Raw genomic sequence first — 22,409 nt, forward strand, 5'->3', positions numbered from 1 at the left:
CTGTCTGTCTGTCTGTCTGTCTGTCTGTCTGTCTGTCTGTCTGTCTGTCTCTTGGTTTGACTGTTTCTCTGTCTCCCTTGTGGGTCTGTTTCTCTGTCTGACTGTCTATCTGTTTCTCTGTCTCCCTTGTGGGTCTCTGTCTGTCTGTCTGTCTGTCTGTCTGTCTGTCTGTCTGTCTGTCTGTCTGTCTGTCTGTCTGTCTGTCTGTCTGTCTGTCTGTCTGTCTGTCTGTCTGTCTCTTTGACTGACTGTCTCTCTGTCTCCCCTGTGGGTCTGTCTCTCTGTCATCTGCCTCTTGGTTTGACTGTTTCTCTGTCTCCCTTGTGGGTCTGTTTCTCTGTCTGACTGTCTATCTGTTTCTCTGTCTCCCTTGTGGGTCTGTCTGTCTGTCTGTCTGTCTGTCTGTCTGTCTGTCTGTCTGTCTGTCTGTCTGTCTGTCTGTCTGTCTGTCTGTCTGTCTGTCTGTCTGTCTGTCTGTCTGTCTGTCTGTCTGTCTGTCTGTCTGTCCTGTGGGTCTGTCTCAAGGTATGACTGTCTGTCTCCCCTCTGGGTCTGTGTGTCTCTGTCTCTGTCTGTCTCTCTGTCTCTGCCTGTCTCTCTGTCTGCCTGTCTCTCTGTCTTTGACTGTCTGTCTGTGTCTGACTGTCTTTCTGTCTGACTGTCTTTCTGTGAGTGTCTGTCTGTCTGTCTGACTGTCACTCTGTCTGACTGTCACTCTGTTTGACTGTCACTCTGTTTGACTGTCACTCTGTTTGACTGTCACTCTGTTTGACTGTCTCTCTGTCTGACTTTCTCTCTGTCTCCCTCGTGTGGCCAGGTGTTGGAACTTCAGAACCCCCCCAGGGCAGCCCATGTGGTGAGAGACTGTGTGAAGGCCTGTGGTAACTCCACCTACGAGTACATCTTTAACAACTGTATAGACCTCTACATGAGACAGTTCCAGCCCGCCCTAGAACCTGTGAGTACAATCAGGAAGAATACTAAGCTTATAAATAATAACTATTTCTGAGAGCAGGCCTGTAACACTAGCTAACCTTATTAGATACCGCTAACACTAGCTAACCTTATTAGATACCGCTAACACTAGATAACCTTATTAGATACCGCTAACACTAGCTAACCTTATTAGAGACCGCTAACACTAGCTAACCTTGTTAGATACCGCTAACACTAGATAACCTTGTTAGATACCGCTAACACTAGATAACCTTATTAGATACCGCTAACACTAGATAACCTTATTAGATACCGCTAACACTAGATAACCTTATTAGATACCGCTAACACTAGATAACCTTATTAGATACCGCTAACACTAGATAACCTTATTAGATACCGCTAACACTAGATAACCTTATTAGATACCGCTAACACTAGATAACCTTATTAGATACCGCTAACACTAGATAACCTTGTTAGATACCGCTAACACTAGCTAACCTCTTGTCATATAATTGCTACATTTATTATCAATATAGCATTTAAAATATTTTTTTCAGATTGTATTTTACTGATAATTTTTTGCGATGCCAATATTGGGTCACGACTGAGACAATCTGGTTCCATTTGGGTCCTGAGGCAAAGCCAGTTGAGAACCACTGGTCTAAAAAATGTTAATAAAAACATTAGTAATGTAATGGCTAATTCCCTTCTCTTTCCCACAGCCCAAGCCAGAGAACAAAAAGGAGATGAAGAAGAATGAAAAGGAGAAGAAACAGGGAGAGGAGGAGGCTGAGGAAGAAGATGAGGAGGAGGAGGAAGAGGAAGAGGAGGAAGTGAAGAAGGAGCCAGAAGAGACAGGGCCTACTATCCACAACCTGGACTTCTGGCCGAAACTCATCACCCTCATCGTCTCCATCATAGAAGAAGACAATAACTCCTACACACCCATCATTAATCAGTCAGTACACACACACACACACACACACACACACACACACACACACACACACACACACACACACACACACACACACACACACACACACACACACACACACACACACACACACAGTGTCAAGAAAAAGTATGTGAATCCTTAGGAATTTCATGGATTTCTGCATAAATTGGTCATAAAATGTGATCTGATCTTCATCTAAGTCACAACAATAGACAAACACAATCTGCTTAAACTAATAACACACACACAATTATACGTTTTCATGTCTTTATTGAACACACTGTGTAAACATTCACATTACAGGGTGCAAAAAGTATATGACCCCTTGGATTTAATAACTGGTTGACCCTCCTTTGGCAGCAATAACCTCAACCAAACGTGTTTCTGTAGTTGTGGATCAGACCTGCACAACGGTCAGGGGGAATTTTGGACCATTCCTCTTTACAAAACTGTTTCAGTTCAGCAATATTCTTGGGATGTCTGGTGTGAACCGCTCTCTAGAGGTCATGCCACAGCATCTCAATCGGGTTGAGGTCAGGACACTGACTGGGTCACTCCAGAAGGTGTATCTTCTTCTGTTGAAGCCATTCTGTTGTTGATTTACTTCTGTGTTTTGATCGTTGTCCTGTTGCATCACCCAACTTCTGTTGAGCTTCAATTGGCGGACAGATAGTCTTACATTCTCCTGCAAAATGTCTTGATCAACTTGGGAATTCATTTTTCTGTCGATGATAGCAAGCTGTCCAGGCCCTAAGGCAGCCCCAACCATGATGCTCCATCCACCATACGTTACAGTTGGGATGAGGTTTTGATGTTGGTGTGCTGTGCCTTCTTTTTCCACACATAGTGTTGTATGTTCCTTCCAAACAACTCAACTGTAGTTTAATCTGTCCACAGAATATTTTGCCAGTAGCGCTTATTCCGTGGTGTCCTCCCATGAACACCATTCTTGTTTAATGTATTGTAGACTCGTCAACAGAGATGTTAGCATGTTCCAGAGATTTCTGTAAGTCTTTAGCTGACACTCTAGGATTCTTCTTAACCTCATTGAACATTCTGCACTGTGCTCTTGCAGTCATCTTTGCAGGAAGGCCAGTCCTAGGGAGAGTAGCAACAGTGCTGAACTTTCTCCATTTATAGACAATTTGTCTTACCATGGACTGATGAACATCAATGCTTTTAGAGATACTTTGGTAACCCTTTCCAGCTTTATGCAAGTCAACAATTCTTAGTCTTTGGTCTTCTGCGATCTCTTTCGTTCACATCAGCAAACAAACATTTTTTGAGTGTTTTTTATAGGGCAAGGCAGCTCTAACCAAGCTCCAATCTGGTCTCATTGATTGGACTCCAGGTTAGCTGACTCCTGACTCCAATTAGCTTTTGGAGAAGTCATTAGCCTAGTGGTTCACATACTTTTTTCCAACCTACACTGTGAATGTTTAAATGATGCATACAATATAGACAAGAAAAATACAATAACTTGTGTGTTATTCATTTAAGCGGACTGTTTGTCTATTGTTGTGACTTAGATCAGATCAAATTTCATGACCAATTTATGCAGAAATGCAGGTAATTCCAAAGGGTTCCCATACTTTTTCTTGCCACTGTATATATAAATCCTGTTGGTTAATTCAGCATGTCTAACTGGTCTGTGACCCTAACCCCTGACCTCTGTGTTCCCAGGTTTCCTCAGGAGCTCAACGTGGGGAAGGTCAGTGGTGAGGTCATGTGGACACTGTTCGCTCAGGACATGAAGTATGCCCTAGAAGGTAAGACAACTTTGTGAATGTGTGTGCATATGTACTGACTGGTTGATGATGGCCGTGTGTGTGTGTGTATGTCTGTGTGACAGTAGTAGATTATCTATAGCCCCTTTACACACTAGTACCACTATGTAGCATGGTAGTACTGTTGTTTATCATACATAGAGCCATGTCCTATGCTAACATTTGCTGACATGTTAGATGTGGTTGATGCTGACTCCAGAGGGACTGACATGTTAGATGTGGTTGATGTTGACTCCAGAGGGACTGACATGTTAGATGTGATTGATGCTGACTCCAGAGGGACTGACATGTTAGATGTGGTTGATGCTGACTCCAGAGGGACTGACATGTTAGATGTGATTGATGCTGACTCCAGAGGGACTGACATGTTAGATGTGGTTGATGCTGACTCCAGAGGGACTGACATGTTAGATGTGGTTGATGCTGACTCCAGAGGGACTGACATGTTAGATGTGGTTGATGTTGATGGTGACTCCAGAGGGACTGACATGTTAGATGTGGTTGATGTTGACTCCAGAGGGACTGACATGTTAGATGTGGTTGATGTTGACTCCAGAGGGACTGACATGTTAGATGTGATTGATGCTGACTCCAGAGGGACTGACATGTTAGATGTGATTGATGCTGACTCCAGAGGGACTGACATGTTAGATGTGATTGATGTTGATGCTGACTCCAGAGGGACTGACATGTTAGATGTGGTTGATGTTGATGGTGACTCCAGAGGGACTGACATGTTAGATGTGGTTGATGCTGACTCCAGAGGGACTGACATGTTAGATGTGGTTGATGCTGACTCCAGAGGGACTGACATGTTAAATGTGATTGATGCTGACTCCAGAGGGACTGACATGTTAGATGTGGTTGATGTTGATGGTGACTCCAGAGGGACTGACATGTTAGATGTGATTGATGCTGACTCCAGAGGGACTGACATGTTAGATGTGGTTGATGTTGATGGTGACTCCAGAGGGACTGACATGTTAGATGTGGTTGATGCTGACTCCAGAGGGACTGACATGTTAAATGTGATTGATGCTGACTCCAGAGGGACTGACATGTTAGATGTGGTTGATGTTGATGGTGACTCCAGAGGGACTGACATGTTAGATGTGATTGATGCTGACTCCAGAGGGACTGACATGTTAGATGTGATTGATGCTGACTCCAGAGGGACTGACATGTTAGATGTGGTTGATGCTGACTCCAGAGGGACTGACATGTTAGATGTGGTTGATGTTGATGGTGACTCCAGAGGGACTGACATGTTAGATGTGATTGATGTTGATGCTGACTCCAGAGGGACTGACATGTTAGATGTGATTGATGTTGATGCTGACTCCAGAGGGACTGACATGTTAGATGTGGTTGATGTTGATGCTGACTCCAGAGGGACTGACATGTTAGATGTGATTGATGTTGACTCCAGAGGGACTGACATGTTAGATGTGGTTGATGCTGACTCCAGAGGGACTGACATGTTAGATGTGGTTGATGCTGACTCCAGAGGGACTGACATGTTAGATGTGGTTGATGTTGACTCCAGAGGGACTGACATGTTAGATGTGGTTGATGCTGACTCCAGAGGGACTGACATGTTAGATGTGGTTGATGCTGACTCCAGAGGGACTGACATGTTAAATGTGATTGATGCTGACTCCAGAGGGACTGACATGTTAGATGTGGTTGATGTTGATGGTGACTCCAGAGGGACTGACATGTTAGATGTGGTTGATGTTGACTCCAGAGGGACTGACATGTTAGATGTGGTTGATGCTGACTCCAGAGGGACTGACATGTTAAATGTGATTGATGCTGACTCCAGAGGGACTGACATGTTAGATGTGGTTGATGTTGACTCCAGAGGGACTGACATGTTAGATGTGGTTGATGTTGATGCTGACTCCAGAGGGACTGACATGTTAGATGTGGTTGATGCTGACTCCAGAGGGACTGACATGTTAGATGTGGTTGATGCTGACTCCAGAGGGACTGACATGTTAGATGTGGTTGATGCTGACTCCAGAGGGACTGACATGTTAGATGTGGTTGATGTTGACTCCAGAGGGACTGACATGTTAGATGTGGTTGATGTTGACTCCAGAGGGACTGACATGTTAGATGTGGTTGATGCTGACTCCAGAGGGACTGACATGTTAGATGTGGTTGATGCTGACTCCAGAGGGACTGACATGTTAGATGTGGTTGATGCTGACTCCAGAGGGACTGACATGTTAGATGTGGTTGATGTTGACTCCAGAGGGACTGACATGTTAGATGTGGTTGATGTTGATGCTGACTCCAGAGGGACTGACATGTTAGATGTGGTTGATGTTGACTCCAGAGGGACTGACATGTTAGATGTGGTTGATGTTGATGTTGATGTTGACTCCAGAGGGACTGACATGTTAGATGTGGTAGATGTTGACTCCAGAGGGACTGACATGTTAGATGTGGTTGATGCTGACTCCAGAGGGACTGACATGTTAGATGTGGTTGATGCTGACTCCAGAGGGACTGACATGTTAAATGTGGTTGATGCTGACTCCAGAGGGACTGACATGTTAGATGTGGTTGATGCTGACTCCAGAGGGACTGACATGTTAGATGTGGTTGATGCTGACTCCAGAGGGACTGACATGTTAGATGTGGTTGATGCTGACTCCAGAGGGACTGACATGTTAGATGTGGTTGATGCTGACTCCAGAGGGACTGACATGTTAAATGTGATTGATGCTGACTCCAGAGGGACTGACATGTTAAATGTGGTTGATGCTGACTCCAGAGGGACTGACATGTTAGATGTGGTTGATGCTGACTCCAGAGGGACTGACATGTTAGATGTGGTTGATGCTGACTCCAGAGGGACTGACATGTTAGATGTGGTTGATGCTGACTCCAGAGGGACTGACATGTTAAATGTGATTGATGCTGACTCCAGAGGGACTGACATGTTAGATGTGGTTGATGTTGATGGTGACTCCAGAGGGACTGACATGTTAGATGTGATTGATGCTGACTCCAGAGGGACTGACATGTTAGATGTGGTTGATGTTGATGGTGACTCCAGAGGGACTGACATGTTAGATGTGGTTGATGCTGACTCCAGAGGGACTGACATGTTAAATGTGATTGATGCTGACTCCAGAGGGACTGACATGTTAGATGTGGTTGATGTTGATGGTGACTCCAGAGGGACTGACATGTTAGATGTGATTGATGCTGACTCCAGAGGGACTGACATGTTAGATGTGGTTGATGCTGACTCCAGAGGGACTGACATGTTAGATGTGGTTGATGTTGACTCCAGAGGGACTGACATGTTAGATGTGGTTGATGTTGATGCTGACTCCAGAGGGACTGACATGTTAGATGTGGTTGATGCTGACTCCAGAGGGACTAACATGTTAGATGTGGTTGATGCTGACTCCAGAGGGACTGACATGTTAGATGTGGTTGATGCTGACTCCAGAGGGACTGACATGTTAGATGTGGTTGATGTTGACTCCAGAGGGACTGACATGTTAGATGTGGTTGATGTTGACTCCAGAGGGACTGACATGTTAGATGTGGTTGATGTTGACTCCAGAGGGACTGACATGTTAGATGTGGTTTATGCTGACTCCAGAGGGACTGACATGTTAGATGTGGTTGATGTTGATGGTGACTCCAGAGGGACTGACATGTTAGATGTGGTTGATGTTGACTCCAGAGGGACTGACATGTTAGATGTGGTTGATGTTGACTCCAGAGGGACTGACATGTTAGATGTGGTTGATGTTGATGGTGACTCCAGAGGGACTGACATGTTAGATGTGGTTGATGTTGATGCTGACTCCAGAGGGACTGACATGTTAGATGTGGTTGATGCTGACTCCAGAGGGACTGACATGTTAGATGTGGTTGATGCTGACTCCAGAGGGACTGACATGTTAGATGTGGTTGATGTTGATGGTGACTCCAGAGGGACTGACATGTTAGATGTGATTGATGCTGACTCCAGAGGGACTGACATGTTAGATGTGGTTGATGTTGATGGTGACTCCAGAGGGACTGACATGTTAGATGTGGTTGATGCTGACTCCAGAGGGACTGACATGTTAAATGTGATTGATGCTGACTCCAGAGGGACTGACATGTTAGATGTGGTTGATGTTGATGGTGACTCCAGAGGGACTGACATGTTAGATGTGATTGATGCTGACTCCAGAGGGACTGACATGTTAGATGTGGTTGATGCTGACTCCAGAGGGACTGACATGTTAGATGTGGTTGATGTTGACTCCAGAGGGACTGACATGTTAGATGTGGTTGATGGTGACTCCAGAGGGACTGACATGTTAGATGTGGTTGATGTTGACTCCAGAGGGACTGACATGTTAGATGTGATTGATGCTGACTCCAGAGGGACTGACATGTTAGATGTGGTTGATGCTGACTCCAGAGGGACTGACATGTTAGATGTGGTTGATGCTGACTCCAGAGGGACTGACATGTTAGATGTGGTTGATGTTGACTCCAGAGGGACTGACATGTTAGATGTGGTTGATGCTGACTCCAGAGGGACTAACATGTTAGATGTGGTTGATGTTGATGGTGACTCCAGAGGGACTGACATGTTAGATGTGATTGATGCTGACTCCAGAGGGACTGACATGTTAGATGTGGTTGATGCTGACTCCAGAGGGACTGACATGTTAGATGTGGTTGATGTTGACTCCAGAGGGACTGACATGTTAGATGTGGTTAATGTTGACTCGAGAGGGACTGACATGTTAGATGTGGTTGATGTTGACTCCAGAGGGACTAACATGTTAGATGTGGTTGATGTTGACTCCAGAGGGACTGACATGTTAGATGTGGTTGATGCTGACTCGAGAGGGACTGACATGTTAGATGTGGTAGATGCTGACTCGAGAGGGCTTCTGTTGTTTAGGAGTCTCATTATCGTCTACCTTTTGTTTCTTGTTCTGTCACTCTTTCCCCACATCATCTCTCTCTTCCCATTATTATCTTTCACTCATTGTTTACTGCCAGCCATCCTTAGTCATGTTTCCTGCCTGCCATTTTATCTTTAGTCATGTGTCCTGCCTGCCATTATGTGTTTAGACATTTTTACTGCTGCCATTCTGTCTTTAGGGATGTTTCCTGCCTGCCATTCTGTCCTTAGTCATGTTTCCTGCTGCCATTCTGTCTTTAGTCTTGTTTCCTGCTGCCATTCTGTCTTTTGTCATGTTTCCTGCTGCCATTCTGTCTTTTGTCATGTTTCCAGCTGCCATTCTGTCTTTTGTCATGTTTCCTGCTGCCATTCTGTCTTTAGTCCTGTTTCCTGCTGCCATTCTGTCTTTAGTCTTGTTTCCTGCTGCCATTCTGTCTTTTGTCATGTTTCCTGCTGCCATTCTGTCTTTTGTCATGTTTCCAGCTGCCATTCTGTCTTTTGTCATGTTTCCTGCTGCCATTCTGTCTTTTGTCATGTTTCCTGCTGTCATTCTGACTTTAGTCTTGTTTCCTAGCTGCCATTCTGTCTTTGTCATGTTTCCTGCTGCCATTCTGTCTTTAGTCTTGTTTCCAGCTGCCATTCTGTCCTTAGTCTTGTTTCCTGCTGCCATTCTGTCTTTAGTCCTGTTTCCAGCTGCCATTCTGTCTTTAGTCTTGTTTCCTGCTGCCATTCTGTCCTTAGTCATGTTTCCTGCTGCCATTCTGTCTTTAGTCATGTTTCCTGCTGCCATTCTGTCTTTTGTCATGTTTCCAGCTGCCATTCTGTCCTTAGTCATGTTTCTTGCTGCCATTCTGTCTTTAGTCTTGTTTCCTGCTGCCATTGTGTCTTTTGTCATGTTTCCTGCTGCCATTCTGTCTTTAGTCTTGTTTCCTGCTGCCATTCTGTCTTTAGTCATGTTTCCTGCTGCCATTCTGTCTTTAGTCTTGTTTCCTGCTGCCATTCTGTCTTTAGTCATGTTTCCTGCTGCCATTCTGTCTTTAGTCTTGTTTCCTGCTGCCATTCTGTCTTTAGTCTTGTTTCCAGCTGCCATTCTGTCTTTAGTCCTGTTTCCTGCTGCCATTCTGTCTTTAGTCTTGTTTCCTGCTGCCATTCTGTCTTTAGTCCTGTTTCCTGCTGCCATTCTGTCTTTAGTCTTGTTTCCTGCTGCCATTCTGTCTTTAGTCCTGTTTCCTGCTGCCATTCTGTCCTTAGTCATGTTTCCTGCTGCCATTCTGTCTTTAGTTATGTTTCCTGCTGCCATTCTGTCCTTAGTCCTGTTTCCTGCTGCCATTCTGTCTTTAGTTATGTTTCCTGCTGCCATTCTGTCCTTAGTCCTGTTTCCTGCTGCCATTCTGTCCTTAGTCTTGTTTCCAGCTGCCATTCTGTCTTTTGTCATGTTTCCTGCCTTTCTTTCTGTCTGTAGTCATGTTTCCTGCTGTCATTCGGTCTTTTCTCTCTTTTGCTCTCTCCTTTCCCCTACCCTCTCTTTCTGACTCTTTTTCTTTCTTTCTCTCCGTCTTGTACTCTCCTTCTCTTCTCTCTCATGTTTTGTTTGTCTCTTATTTGTGTCGCCATCTCAGCTCCCGAAACAATCTGGATCCGTAGACTAGACATTATGCTGGTGAGAGGTGTGTGTGTGTGTGTGTGTGTGTGTGTGTGTGTGTGTGTGTGTGTGTGTGTGTGTGTGTGTGTGTGTGTGTGTGTGTGTGTGTGTGTGTGTGTGTGTGTGTGTGTGTGTGTGTGTCTTTGGGTTGATCACTTTTGCTGTGCTCTTATTGTCGACCACTAAGCCATTTCCCAGTGAATGCCTGTAATGATTTGAGCTGTGTTAACCATGGGGGGTGACCAAGTCTAGACTAGCGTTTGCTGGCCGAGAGTACTTAGCACCTCCGAACGTCGAGTGGGCACCAATGTTACATGGCATGAAAAATGTAAGCAGCCAGATGTCAACAGCGGGTGGTCCCTAAAACAGGCAGACAAAAGCTAGACCCACATTCAGTGGCCTTTAGAGGGAGATTAGTAACAGGGAGCAACTCTTTGAGCTCAGTACCACTAAACATGGAAAGAAAAATAATATGTTTTACAGCAAAGTCTACCTTGTCTACACACTGACTACAGACTGAATATACACTGACTACACACATAACAGACACACATAACAGAACCACACTGACTACAGACTGACTACAGACTGAATATACACTGACTACACACATAACAGACACACATAACAGAACCACACTGACTACAGCACATAACAGAAACACACTGACTACACACTGACTACACACTGACTACAGACTGAATATACACTGACTACACACGGACTACAGACTGAATATACACTGACTACACACTGACTACAGACTGAATATACACTGACTACACACGGACTACAGACTGAATATACACTGACTACACACGGACTACAGACTGAATATACACTGACTACACACTGACTACAGACTGAATATGCACTGACTACACACTGACTACAGACTGAATATACACTGACTACACACTGACTACAGAAATTCACTGACTACAGCACATAATAGAACCACACTGACTAGTCCAAGAGGCTTCTAAACAGCTTCTACCCCCAATCCATAAGACTCCTGAACATCTAGTCAAATGGCTACCCAGACTATTTGCAGTGCCCCCCCCCCCCCCTCTTTACACCACTGCTACTCTCTGTTGTCATCTATGCATAGTCACTTTAATAACTCTACCTACATGTACATACTACCTCAAATAACCGGTGCCCCCGCACATTGACTCTGTATCGGTACCCGGCTGTATATAGTCTCGCTATTGTTATTTCACTGCTGCTCTTTAATTACTTGTTACTTTTATCTCTTATTCTTATCTGTATTTTTTGAAACTGCATAGTTGGTTAAGGGCTCGTAAGTAAGCATTTCACTGTAAGGTCTACTGTTGTATTCGCCGCATGTGACTAATAAAATTTGATTTGACTACAGCACATAACAGAAACACACTGACTCCAACACAGCCTTGTCTTTCCCTGCCGTCTTCGCTAAGCAGATGGGATCAATACATTTATTGGCAATTCATTATTAGAGTTTGGGACAGAGCAGTCCATCCCCGCAGGGACAGTTGTATGTTCCCCAGGCATGACCAGGGAGTATAGGATAGACAGAGGCTAACTGTGTGTGTGTGTGTGTGTGTGTGTGTGTGTGTGTGTGTGTGTGTGTGTGTGTGTGTGTGTGTGTGTGTGTGTGTGTGTGTGTGTGTGTGTGTGTGTGTGTGTGTGTGTGTGTGTGTGTGTGTGTGTGTGTGTGTGTGTGTGTGTGTTTCTGTCCTCAGAGCATGAGAAGCACCGTCTGTGTAAGAGTGCTGACTACATGAATCTTCACTTCAAGGTCAAGTGGCTTTACAACGAGTATGTGACCGACCTGCCTTCCTTCCAAGACACTGTACCAGAGTACTCTGCGTGAGTGACCACACACACACACATCTCTCTCTCTCGCTCTCGCTCTCTCTCACTCTTGCTCTCTTTCTCGCGCTCCCGCTCTCCCGCTCTCTCTCTCTCTCTCGCTCTCGCTCTCTCTCTCGCTCTCTCTCACTCTTGCTCTCTTTCTCGCGCTCTCTTTCTCACGCTCACGCTCTCTCGCTCTCTCTCTCGCTCTCTCACTCTTGCTCTCTTTCTCACGCTCCCGCTCTCTCGCTCTCTCTCTCTCTCTCGCTCCCGCTCTCTCGCTCTCTCTCTCTCTTTCTGGCATTGGGGCTTTGAGCTTTGCTATTGGTCTCTTTCTTTGCTGGCTTAATTTCACTTCTTACGGAGACTCTTCGCTCGCTTAATACAAATTGTAGAAAAGGCCCATGGAGTTGGTGGAATAATCCTTTAATTCATGGCCACTTACTCAGCTGGGCCAGAGCGCTTTAATTAGGTCAGGTGGCAATGACCGACAGATCTCATCCACATAAAAGGAGGAAAACGGCATGGCCTGATCTCGCTGCTTTCTCTTCCTTAACTCCGTCTGCTCGAAGTTCTGTGCGTCCATGAATCCACGTAAGTCCACCGACTCTGTTACCTTTCATCTGAACTATCTGTTGCGAGCGGGAGAGTGGGCCATCAGTTATTGTTTATTTATTAACGCGGAGCGCGGCTTGGAGCGCGCGCTTCAAACATATTGTGTAATGTGAATTGTAAATGATCGCGGCCATACGGATCCTCATAGGCCAATTATGCAATCGATATGGTTAATATGTAATTAAATTAATTCCATGTACACATGAAGACCAATTGAAAGGGTGAAATGAGAAATGTCATTGTTTGCTAACTGATCGACTTTGATATCAAACTAAAGGAGATTATAGATTGAATGACCATTCACTGTTTGTATTTATTTCCTGATTTATGATAAATAGTTAAGAGCCTAAATGACTCACGGGTGATTACTACTAGTACTAGTACTATCGACTTCTTAATGAACTGGATTGTTGAATTCCCTAATTATGTTAATAATGAATGATTGTTATGATTTGATCTTTGTGATTATGAATTTGATTGGATACGTGTTATTTTGTTTCCTTTGTTATGCAGCACAGACTACTCAGTAAATATACCACTTTATGGTTAAAGGAATTCCTGCCTCAGTCTCATCCATTCTTCTGTCACCTGACACGTGACCACCTGTTCACCTTCACTGTCAGTCATCCTACCTGTCCAGCTACCCACACAGATTCCACTAATCTTTCACAAATGGTGCCAGAGATGTGGGAAAGTGTGTTGGGTGAATATGTAAAACAAAACAAAACAGTACAGGTGTTGTTTCTGCAGGAGACGCATAGTGATGTGGTGAATGAAGCTGATTGGGAGCTCTGGTGGAAAGGATGTGCTGTGCCATGGAACAGATGTTAGTGCAGGGGTGGCAGTCGCTTTGTATCGGGTCTGGCTGTAAAAATGTGCTGTGCCATGGAACAGATGTTAGTGCAGGGGTGGCAGTCGCTTTGTATCGGGTCTGGCTGTAAAAATGTGCTCCTCAATGGAGGTGTGTTGGGGTAGACTGCTTGTAGTAAAAGCAGAAATTTAGAACAGGGGTTTTTGTCCTTATAAATGTGTATGCGCCTAACAAAGGGAGAGAGGCGGGGCCTCTGTTTGGGTGTCTTAGACAGGAACTCTCACAGGTAGCGTCTGAGGAGATTCTGATGGTCGGCGAGGACTGGAACTTTACGATGGATTTTATGAAAGATAGAGATGGGGAGGAGCCTCATTCAGGCTCAGTGGGGGTGTTAACCTCACTAGAGGGGTGTGGGACGCCTGGCCAACATCCAGTGAAATTGCAGAGCGCCAAATTCAAAAACAGAAATACTCATTATAAAAATTAATGAAACGTACAAGTGTTATACATGGGTTTAAAGATAATCTTCTTGTTAATCCAACCACGGTGTCAGATTTCAAAAAGGCTTTACGGCGAAAGCATACCATGCGATTATCTGAGAACAGCGCCCAGCAGACAAATCATTATAAACAGTAACAAGCCAAATAGAGGAGTTACACAAGTCAGAAATAGTGATAAAATGAATCACTTACCTTTGATGATCTTCATATGTTTGCACTCACAAGACTCCCATTTACTCAATAAATGTTTGTTTTGTTCGATAAAGTCAAATCAAATCAAATGTATTTATATAGCCCTTCTTACATCAGCTGATATCTCAAAGTGCTGTACAGAAACCCAGCCTAAAACCCCAAACAGCAAGCAATGCAGGTGTAGAAACACAGTGGCTAGGAAAAACTCCCTAGAAAGGCCAGAACCTAGGAAGAAACCTAGAGCGGAACCAGCATGTGCACTGCTGAGGAGAGCATGCGCATTAGGGTTGGACCGGCAGCTGTTCCTCATGAGGCTGGAAAGGCTGAGTACAGCAGGTCTCTCTGATTATTACTCTGCGGTGCTGAGGGCCTGGCAGCTGCTAAGGCCCACACGAGAAGGGGGAGTGGAGCCTGGGCTGTGGGTGTGGGTGTGGGAGGAGCCTATATCCACAACCAAGTCATCCTTTTGAGACCGGTTCAGTCGGCCACCCTGCAGAGGCAATTGATGGCAGTGGGTTTACTAATGCTGAGGGAGGAGGGGTGGAAAACCCCGGAAGTCCTGGCACAACAAACAGGACTAACATCTCTAGGCAGCTGGAAAGATTCCTGGGGGAGTTCCAGAGGGCTATGTCTGAGCCGGTAAGGGGGATGTTTGAGCGGCCAAAGGGGGCGGGGCTACCAATGTTTCTGCCACTGCAGGTGACGGCAGAGACTGGGGACTGGCAAGGAGGTCTGGGGGACTTGTTAGATTTTAACACTCTGAGCCTGGGGGAGTTTGAGGGGGTGGGAGGTAAAGCCATCTACAACCTCTGCGTTAAGGTAAGGAAGATTTGGAACCCAACAGGAGTGAAGGCACATCAGTGGCAGGGGATATGTGGTGCGGAGGGTTTGGTGGGTTTTAGATGGAGGGGGCTCTACAAACTCTCAATACCAAAAAGGTCAGGGGACCTCCAGTGTAGGGATCTACATGGAGCCCTGGCCACTAACAGCTGGTTGGCATGGGTCTGTGCCATGAGTGAAACTGTGATTCATGTGTTTTCTGTGTGCGTCAAACCTCTACGGGATCGGTGTCCCCCCCGGGGGACGGTTGAGCTAACGTAGGCTAATGTGATTAGCATGAGGTTGTAAATAACAAGAACATTTCCCAGGACATAGACATACCTGATATAGGCAGAAAGCTTAAATTCTTGTTAATCTAACTGCACTGTCCAATTTACAGTAGCTATTACAGTGAAAGAACACCATGCTATTGTTTGAGGAGAGTTCACAGTTATGAACTTGAAAATGTATTAATAAACCAATTAGGCACATTTGGGCAATCTTGATACAACAGTTTGAACAGATATGCAATGGTTCATTGGATCAGTCTAAAACTTTGCACATACACTGCTGCCATCTAATGGCCAAAATTGTAATTGTGCCTGGGCTGGAACAATACATTATGGCCTTTCTTTTGCATTTCAAAGATGATGCTCCCAAAATTATATTTTACCAGATCTAATGTGTTATATTCTCCTACATTAATTTCACATTTCCACAAACTTCAAAGTGTTTCCTTTCAAATGGTATCAAGAATATGCATATCCTTGCTTCAGGTCCTGGGCTACAGGCAGTTAGATTTGGGTATGTCATTTTAGGCGAAAATTTAAAAAAAAGAGTTGGATCCTTAATGCCATTAAAGTCTCTGTTGGAATGTCTGTGTGAGAGGTTGGGGGTGGAGTTTACTGTCGGGATGTTTATAATGGGGTACAGGTATTCGAATAAGGAAAAAGCCAAATAGGCCAAATGTGTGTTGTTGAATTTTCTGTTTGCTCAGGCAAAGGAGGAACAGGGTCAAAGGTGGAGGGATAACAGACCCTTTGTTATTATTTAATGGGATGGTCTCTGCGCTCCTTAGGGTGGAATTTGAGTTCTATAAAATTGTGCAGATGTTTCAAGAGATATGATGTGTTGGGGGGACTGTCTGTATAGCTGGGGAAGATGTTTCAGGAGATATGGTGTGTTGGGGGGGGCTGTCTGAACAGCTGGGGAAGATGTTTCAGGAGATATGGTGTGTTGGGGGGCTGTCTGTATAGCTGGGGAAGATGTTTCAGGAGATATGGTGTGTTGGGGGGGGGCTGTCTAAACAGCTGGGGAAGATGTTTCAGGAGATATGGTGTGTTGGGGGGCTGTCTGTATAGCTGGGGAAGATGTTTCAGGAGATATGGTGTGTTGGGGGGGGGCTGTCTAAACAGCTGGGGAAGATGTTTCAGGAGATATGGTGTGTTGGGGGGCTGTCTGAACAGCTGGGGAAGATGTTTCAGGAGATATGGTGTGTTGGGGGGGGGGGGCTGTCTGAACAGCTGGGGAAGATGTTTCAGGAGATATGGTGTGTTGGGGGGGGGCTGTCTGAACAGCTGGGGAAGATGTTTCAGGAGATATGGTGTGTTGGGGGGGGGGCTGTCTGTATAGCTGGGGAAGATGTTTCAGGAGATATGGTGTGTTGGGGGGGGGGGGCTGTCTGAACAGCTGGGGAAGATGGGTTGGATATACGTTTGTAGAAGTGGTGAGGTTTTGGTTATTGTGATATGTGGTGTTGTTTTGTATCATGGGGAAGAGGGCAAGGTGGTATGTAGATATTTGTTTTTTAAAGGGGGTGGGGGGGTGAGGTTTTAATGAAATGAGGATGTATCATTAAAGAAATACAAAAAGCCTGAAAAGTCTCTCCCTCTCTCTTTCCCTCTCTCTCCCTCTCTCTTTCCCTATCTCTCTCTTTCTTTCTCTCTCTCTCTCCCTCTCTCTCTCCCTCTCTCTCCCTCTCTCTTTCCCTCTCTCTCTCTTTCTTTCTCTCTCTCCCTCTCTTTCCCTCTCTCTCTCTTTCTTTCTTTCTCTCTCTCTCTTTCTCTCTCTCTCTCTTGCTCTCTCTCTCTCATAGAATATCTTAATTGTATTGTGCATAGATTTAACTTTCCCTTTCCATCTGGCTCTGTTTCTCGCTCTTTCTCTCCCTCTCTTTCTGTTTTACTCTGTCCCGCCCTCCTCCTCCTCTCTCCCCAGGTGGTTTTTGCCATTTGTCCTTCAGTGGCTGGGTGAGAACGAGGACGTGTCCATGGAGTTCATGCATGGAGCTCTAGAGAGGGACAAGAGGGAAGCGGTGAGGGACCTCCACACCCTCCAGCCAATACTAAAACTATCCTATGAGTTTGCAATTGCAGAAATTAATAGAAAAGTGCGGATAGTCGACGGACCTTTTTAACCATGACCTCTGACCTCTCTCATTTTTCTCCTCCTGCTGTAGTTCCAGCAGACGTCGGAGCATGCTCTGTTCTCCACTTCAGTAGTGGACATCTTCACCCAGCTCAACCAGAGCTTTGAGATCATCAGGAAACTAGAGTGTCCAGACCTCAAGGTCCAGGCCCACTACAACAGACGCTTCGCCAAGGTTTCCAACCGACTTTATTTATTAATCTTTATTTCCCAACAGAGAAACTACGTAATGAAGCACGTAGTCGACGACGTCGTTAGCAGCAAGATAAACACTTTGATGCAGGGAAGAGGTAGATTTTTTTTATTTATTTAACTAGGCAAGTCAGTTAAGAACAAATTCTTATTTACAATTGACAGTCTACCCCAAGCCAAACCCAGACGATGCTGGGCCAGTTGTGCGCCACCCTATGGGACTCGCAATCACGGCTGGATGTGATACAGCCTGGATTCAAACCAGAGACTGTAGTGACGCCTCTTGCACTGAGGTGCAGTGCATTAGACCGCTGTGCCACTCGGGAGCCCAGAGGTGACGAGATACTATTATCATAGACACTTCCCAGCACTTTCAGCAATCTGAAAACACATGACTTTAGAAGCCTTATGCATGGTCACTGTTTCTATGAATGCTTCGTATTATGTACGTTAATGTCATGAGTTTGGGATTGAGCTGGTCCTAATAAGCCTGCAGGATGGAAAGCCAGTGACGGCTGACAACAGTGTGTGATAGGAGGTCGATGCAAACTCATTAAGTAAGAATGGGTAATGCAAGCCATCGCTCTGAGCTGCTGTCTTCCGCTCTCTCTCTCCCTCTCTCTCTCCGTCTCCCTTTCTCTCCCTCTCTATGTATCCTTCTCTCTCGCTCCCCTATCGCTCTCTCTCTCTCTCTCTCTCTCTCCCTTTTTCTTTGTATCTCCTCTCACTCTCTAGCCCAGAGGGCTGTAGTTAATGACTCTGAGAAATTAGACTTCTGAAGCGAGAGATGGAAAACAAACAAAGTTAATACAGGAAGGAGCTGCTGATGTTTTATGTATAAGGATGGAGGAGAGGGAGGGGGTTGGAGACGGGGGTTGGAGAGGGAGGGGGTTGGAGACGGGGGGTTGGAGAGGGAGGGCTACATCATCGGGGCTGACTCAGCGAAGGGAAACTATTTCACAGAGAGAAGGGACATTCTTTGTTGGGTTTGTCTTGGCCAGTCTTAGTTATTTCAGGAAAACTACACTTGAGTGTACAAAACATATTTCCATGACATAGACTGACCAGGTGAATCCAGGTGAAATATATGATCCCTTAATAATGTCACTTGTTAAATCCACTTCAATCAGTGTAGATGAAGGAAAGGAGACAGGTTAAAGAAAGTTTTTTTAACCCTTGAGACAATTGAGACATGGATTGTGTATGTGTACCGTTCAGATGGTGAATGGACAAAACAAAATAGTTAAGTGTCTTTGAACAGGGTATGATAGTAAGTGCCAGGTGCACTGGTTTGTGTCAAGAACTGCAACGCTTCTGGGTTTTTCACGCTCAACAGTTTCCCTTGTGTATCAAGAATCGTCCACCACCCAACAGACATCCAGCCAAATTGACACAACTGTGGGAAGCGTTGGAGTCAACATGGACCAGCATCCCTGTGGAGTCAACATGGACCAGCATCCCTGTGGAGTCAACATGGGCCAGCATCCCTGTGGAGTCAACATGGACCAGCATCCCTGTGGAGTCAACATGGGCCAGCATCCCTGTGGAGTCAACATGGGCCAGCATCCCTGTGGAGTCAACATGGACCAGCATCCCTGTGGAGTCAACATGGGCCAGCATCCCTGTGGAGTCAACATGGACCAGCATCCCTGTGGAGTCAACATGGACCAGCATCCCTGTGGAGTCAACATGGGCCCGCATCCCTGTGGAGTCAACATGGGCCAGCATCCCTGTGGAGTCAACATGGACCAGCATCCCTGTGGAGTCAACATGGGCCCGCATCCCTGTGGAGTCAACATGGACCAGCATCCCTGTGGAGTCAACATGGGCCAGCATCCCTGTGGAACGCTTTCAACACCTTGTAGAGTCCAACCCCGATGATTTGAGGCCGTTTTGACGGGAAAAGGGGTGCAACTCAATATTAGGAAGGTGTTGTTAATGTCCGGTATTTTCACTGAATATTGTTTTGATATACAACTCTCCATTCCAGTTACACAACAACTCTGTAGATTCATTGTATTCACAACTTGTTCTCATGGTCTGTCAGAGAAATAATCCTGAATTCAGATAAGGGTTTAGTGCAGATGTAACGGATGTGAAATGGCTAGCTAGTTAGCGGTGGTGCGCGCTAGCAGCCTTTCAGTCGGTTACGTCACTTTCTCTGAAATCTAGAAGTAGTGGTTCCCCTTGCTCTGCAAGGGCCGCGGCTTTTGTGGAGCGATGGGTAACGACGCTTCGTGGGTGACTGTTGTTGATGTGTGCAGAGGGTAAAGTTAAACTGTTACACAGAAAATACTCAACAAATAGAAATAGAATGGGTTACGATGTAGCCAGTGTTGGCCAGTGATGGTCAGGTACTGCAGGACACAATGAATTGAGGAGTTTTTCTAACAGTGTTGACATCTCTCTCTGTCTCCAGACCATCACCAAGGTGCTGATGCAGTACTGTACTATCCTGTCCAAGGAGTTCCCCTCCTACTGCCAGAAGGAGAAGATAGTGAGTAGTATTCAAAAGGACCTGATGATGTATAAAGCCCACTCACTTATTTCTGAAGGTCTCTATGCTCTTTACAGTTCATGTACTGTATTTTATAAAACATCTCTTTCTCTAACTTACTGTTCTGTTCTCCCCTTCTCCACCTCTCCTTCTCCTCTTCTCCACCTCTCCTTCTCCTCTTCTCTACCTCTCCTTCTCCTCTTCTCCACCTCTCCTTCTCCTCTTCTCCACCTCTCCTTTTCCTCTTCTCCACCTCTCCTTTTCCTCTTCTCCACCTCTCCTTTCCCTCTCCACCTCTCCTTTTCCTCTTCTCCACCTCTCCTTTCCCTCTTCTCCACCTCTCCTTTTCCTCTTCTCCACCTCTCCTTTTCCTCTTCTCCACCTCTCCTTTTCCTCTTCTCCACCTCTCCTTTCCCTCTTCTCCACCTCTCCTTTCCCTCTTCTCCACCTCTCCTTTCCCTCTTCTCCACCTCTCCTTTTCCTCTTCTCCACCTCTCCTTTCCCTCTTCTCCACCTCTCCTTTTCCTCTTCTCCACCTCTCCTTTTCCTCTTCTCCACCTCTCCTTTTCCCCTTCTCCACCTCTCCTTTCCCTCTTCTCCACCTCTCCTTTCCCTCTTCTCCACCTCTCCTTTCCCTCTTCTCCACCTCTCCTTTTCCTCTTCTCCACCTCTCCTTTTCCTCTTCTCCACCTCTCCTTTTCCTCTTCTCCACCTCTCCTTTCCTCTTCTCCACCTCTCCTTCTCCTCTTCTCCACCTCTCCTTTTCCTCTTCTCCACCTCTCCTTTCCCTCTTCTCCACCTCTCCTTTCCCTCTTCTCCACCTCTCCTTTTCCTCTTCTCCACCTCTCCTTTCCCTCTTCTCCACCTCTCCTTTTCCTCTTCTCCACCTCTCCTTCTCCTCTTCTCCACCTCTCCTTTTCCTCTTCTCCACCTCTCCTTTCCCTCTTCTCCACCTCTCCTTTTCCTCTTCTCCACCTCTCCTTTCCCTCTTCTCCACCTCTCCTTTTCCTCTTCTCCACCTCTCCTTTCCCTCTTCTCCACCTCTCCTTTCCCTCTTCTCCACCTCTCCTTTTCCTCTTCTCTACCTCTCCTTTCCCTCTTCTCCACCTCTCCTTTTCCTCTTCTCCACCTCTCCTTTTCCTCTTCTCCACCTCTCCTTTTCCTCTTCTCCACCTCTCCTTCTCCTCTTCTCCACCTCTCCTTTTCCTCTTCTCCACCTCTCCTTTCCCTCTTCTCCACCTCTCCTTATCCTCTTCTCTACCTCTCCTTTCCCTCTTCTCCACCTCTCCTTTCCCTCTTCTCCACCTCTCCTTATCCTCTTCTCTACCTCTCCTTTCCCTCTTCTCCACTTCTCCTTTTCCTCTTCTCCATCTCTCCTTATCCTCTTCTCTACCTCTCCTTTCCCTCTTCTCCACCTCTCCTTTCCCTCTTCTCCACCTCTCCTTTTCCTCTTCTCCATCTCTCCTTATCCTCTTCTCTACCTCTCCTTTCCCTCTTCTCCACCTCTCCTTTCCCTCTTCTCCACCTCTCCTTTCCCTCTTCTCCACCTCTCCTTCTCCTCTTCTCTACCTCTCCTTTCCCTCTTCTCCACTTCTCCTTTTCCTCTTCTCCACCTCTCCTTCTCCTCTTCTCCACCTCTCCTTTCCCTCTTCTCCACTTCTCCTTTTCCTTTTCTCCACCTCTCCTTCTCCTCTTCTCCACCTCTCCTTATCCTCTTCTCTACCTCTCCTTTTCCTCTTCTCCACCTCTCCTTCTCCTCTTCTCCACCTCTCCTTTCCCTCTTCTCCACCTCTCCTTCTCCTCTTCTCCACCTCTCCACCTCTCCTTTTCCTCTTCTCTACCTCTCCTTCTCCTCTTCTCCACCTCTCCTTCTCCTCTTCTCCACCTCTCATTTTCCTCTTCTCCACCTCTCTCTGAATCTCTATCCTCACACACACTTTGTTTTTGGTCTCTCTCTCTCTCTCTCTCTCTCTCTCTCTCTCTCTCTCTCTCTCTCTCTCTCTCTCTCTCTCTCTTTCTTTCTCTCTCTCTCTCTCTCTCTCAGCCCTGTGTGTTGATGAATAACATACAACAGATGCGGGTCTTGTTGGAGAAGATGTTTGAGTGCATGGGGGCTAAACAGGTGAGAATCAATACTTTGAGACACGCATTTCACATCACATATTGTGCTGGGGTGGGTAACTCTACTGTGTGTGTGTGTGTGTGTGTGTGTTTGTGTGTGTGTGTGTGTGTGTGTGTGTGTGTGTGTGTGT

General features: G+C 45.9%; 1 protein-coding gene across 1 annotated transcript in view; it reads left to right on the forward strand.

Moving 5' to 3' along the window:
- LOC120050147 (protein unc-13 homolog B-like) overlaps positions 1-22,409 on the forward strand; it is a 96,062-nt gene that overhangs the window by 52,367 nt on the left and 21,286 nt on the right. The window contains exons 15-22 of the mRNA XM_038996817.1: positions 818-958; positions 1,785-1,900; positions 3,584-3,669; positions 11,993-12,119; positions 17,259-17,355; positions 17,500-17,643; positions 20,080-20,157; positions 22,202-22,279. Coding sequence (XP_038852745.1) covers positions 818-958; positions 1,785-1,900; positions 3,584-3,669; positions 11,993-12,119; positions 17,259-17,355; positions 17,500-17,643; positions 20,080-20,157; positions 22,202-22,279 — 867 coding nt within the window. The remainder of the gene's footprint in view (positions 1-817; positions 959-1,784; positions 1,901-3,583; positions 3,670-11,992; positions 12,120-17,258; positions 17,356-17,499; positions 17,644-20,079; positions 20,158-22,201; positions 22,280-22,409) is intronic.

Source organism: Salvelinus namaycush, chromosome 1, assembly GCF_016432855.1.
Source record: "Salvelinus namaycush isolate Seneca chromosome 1, SaNama_1.0, whole genome shotgun sequence".
In the NCBI taxonomy this organism is placed as follows: Eukaryota; Metazoa; Chordata; class Actinopteri; order Salmoniformes; family Salmonidae; genus Salvelinus; species Salvelinus namaycush.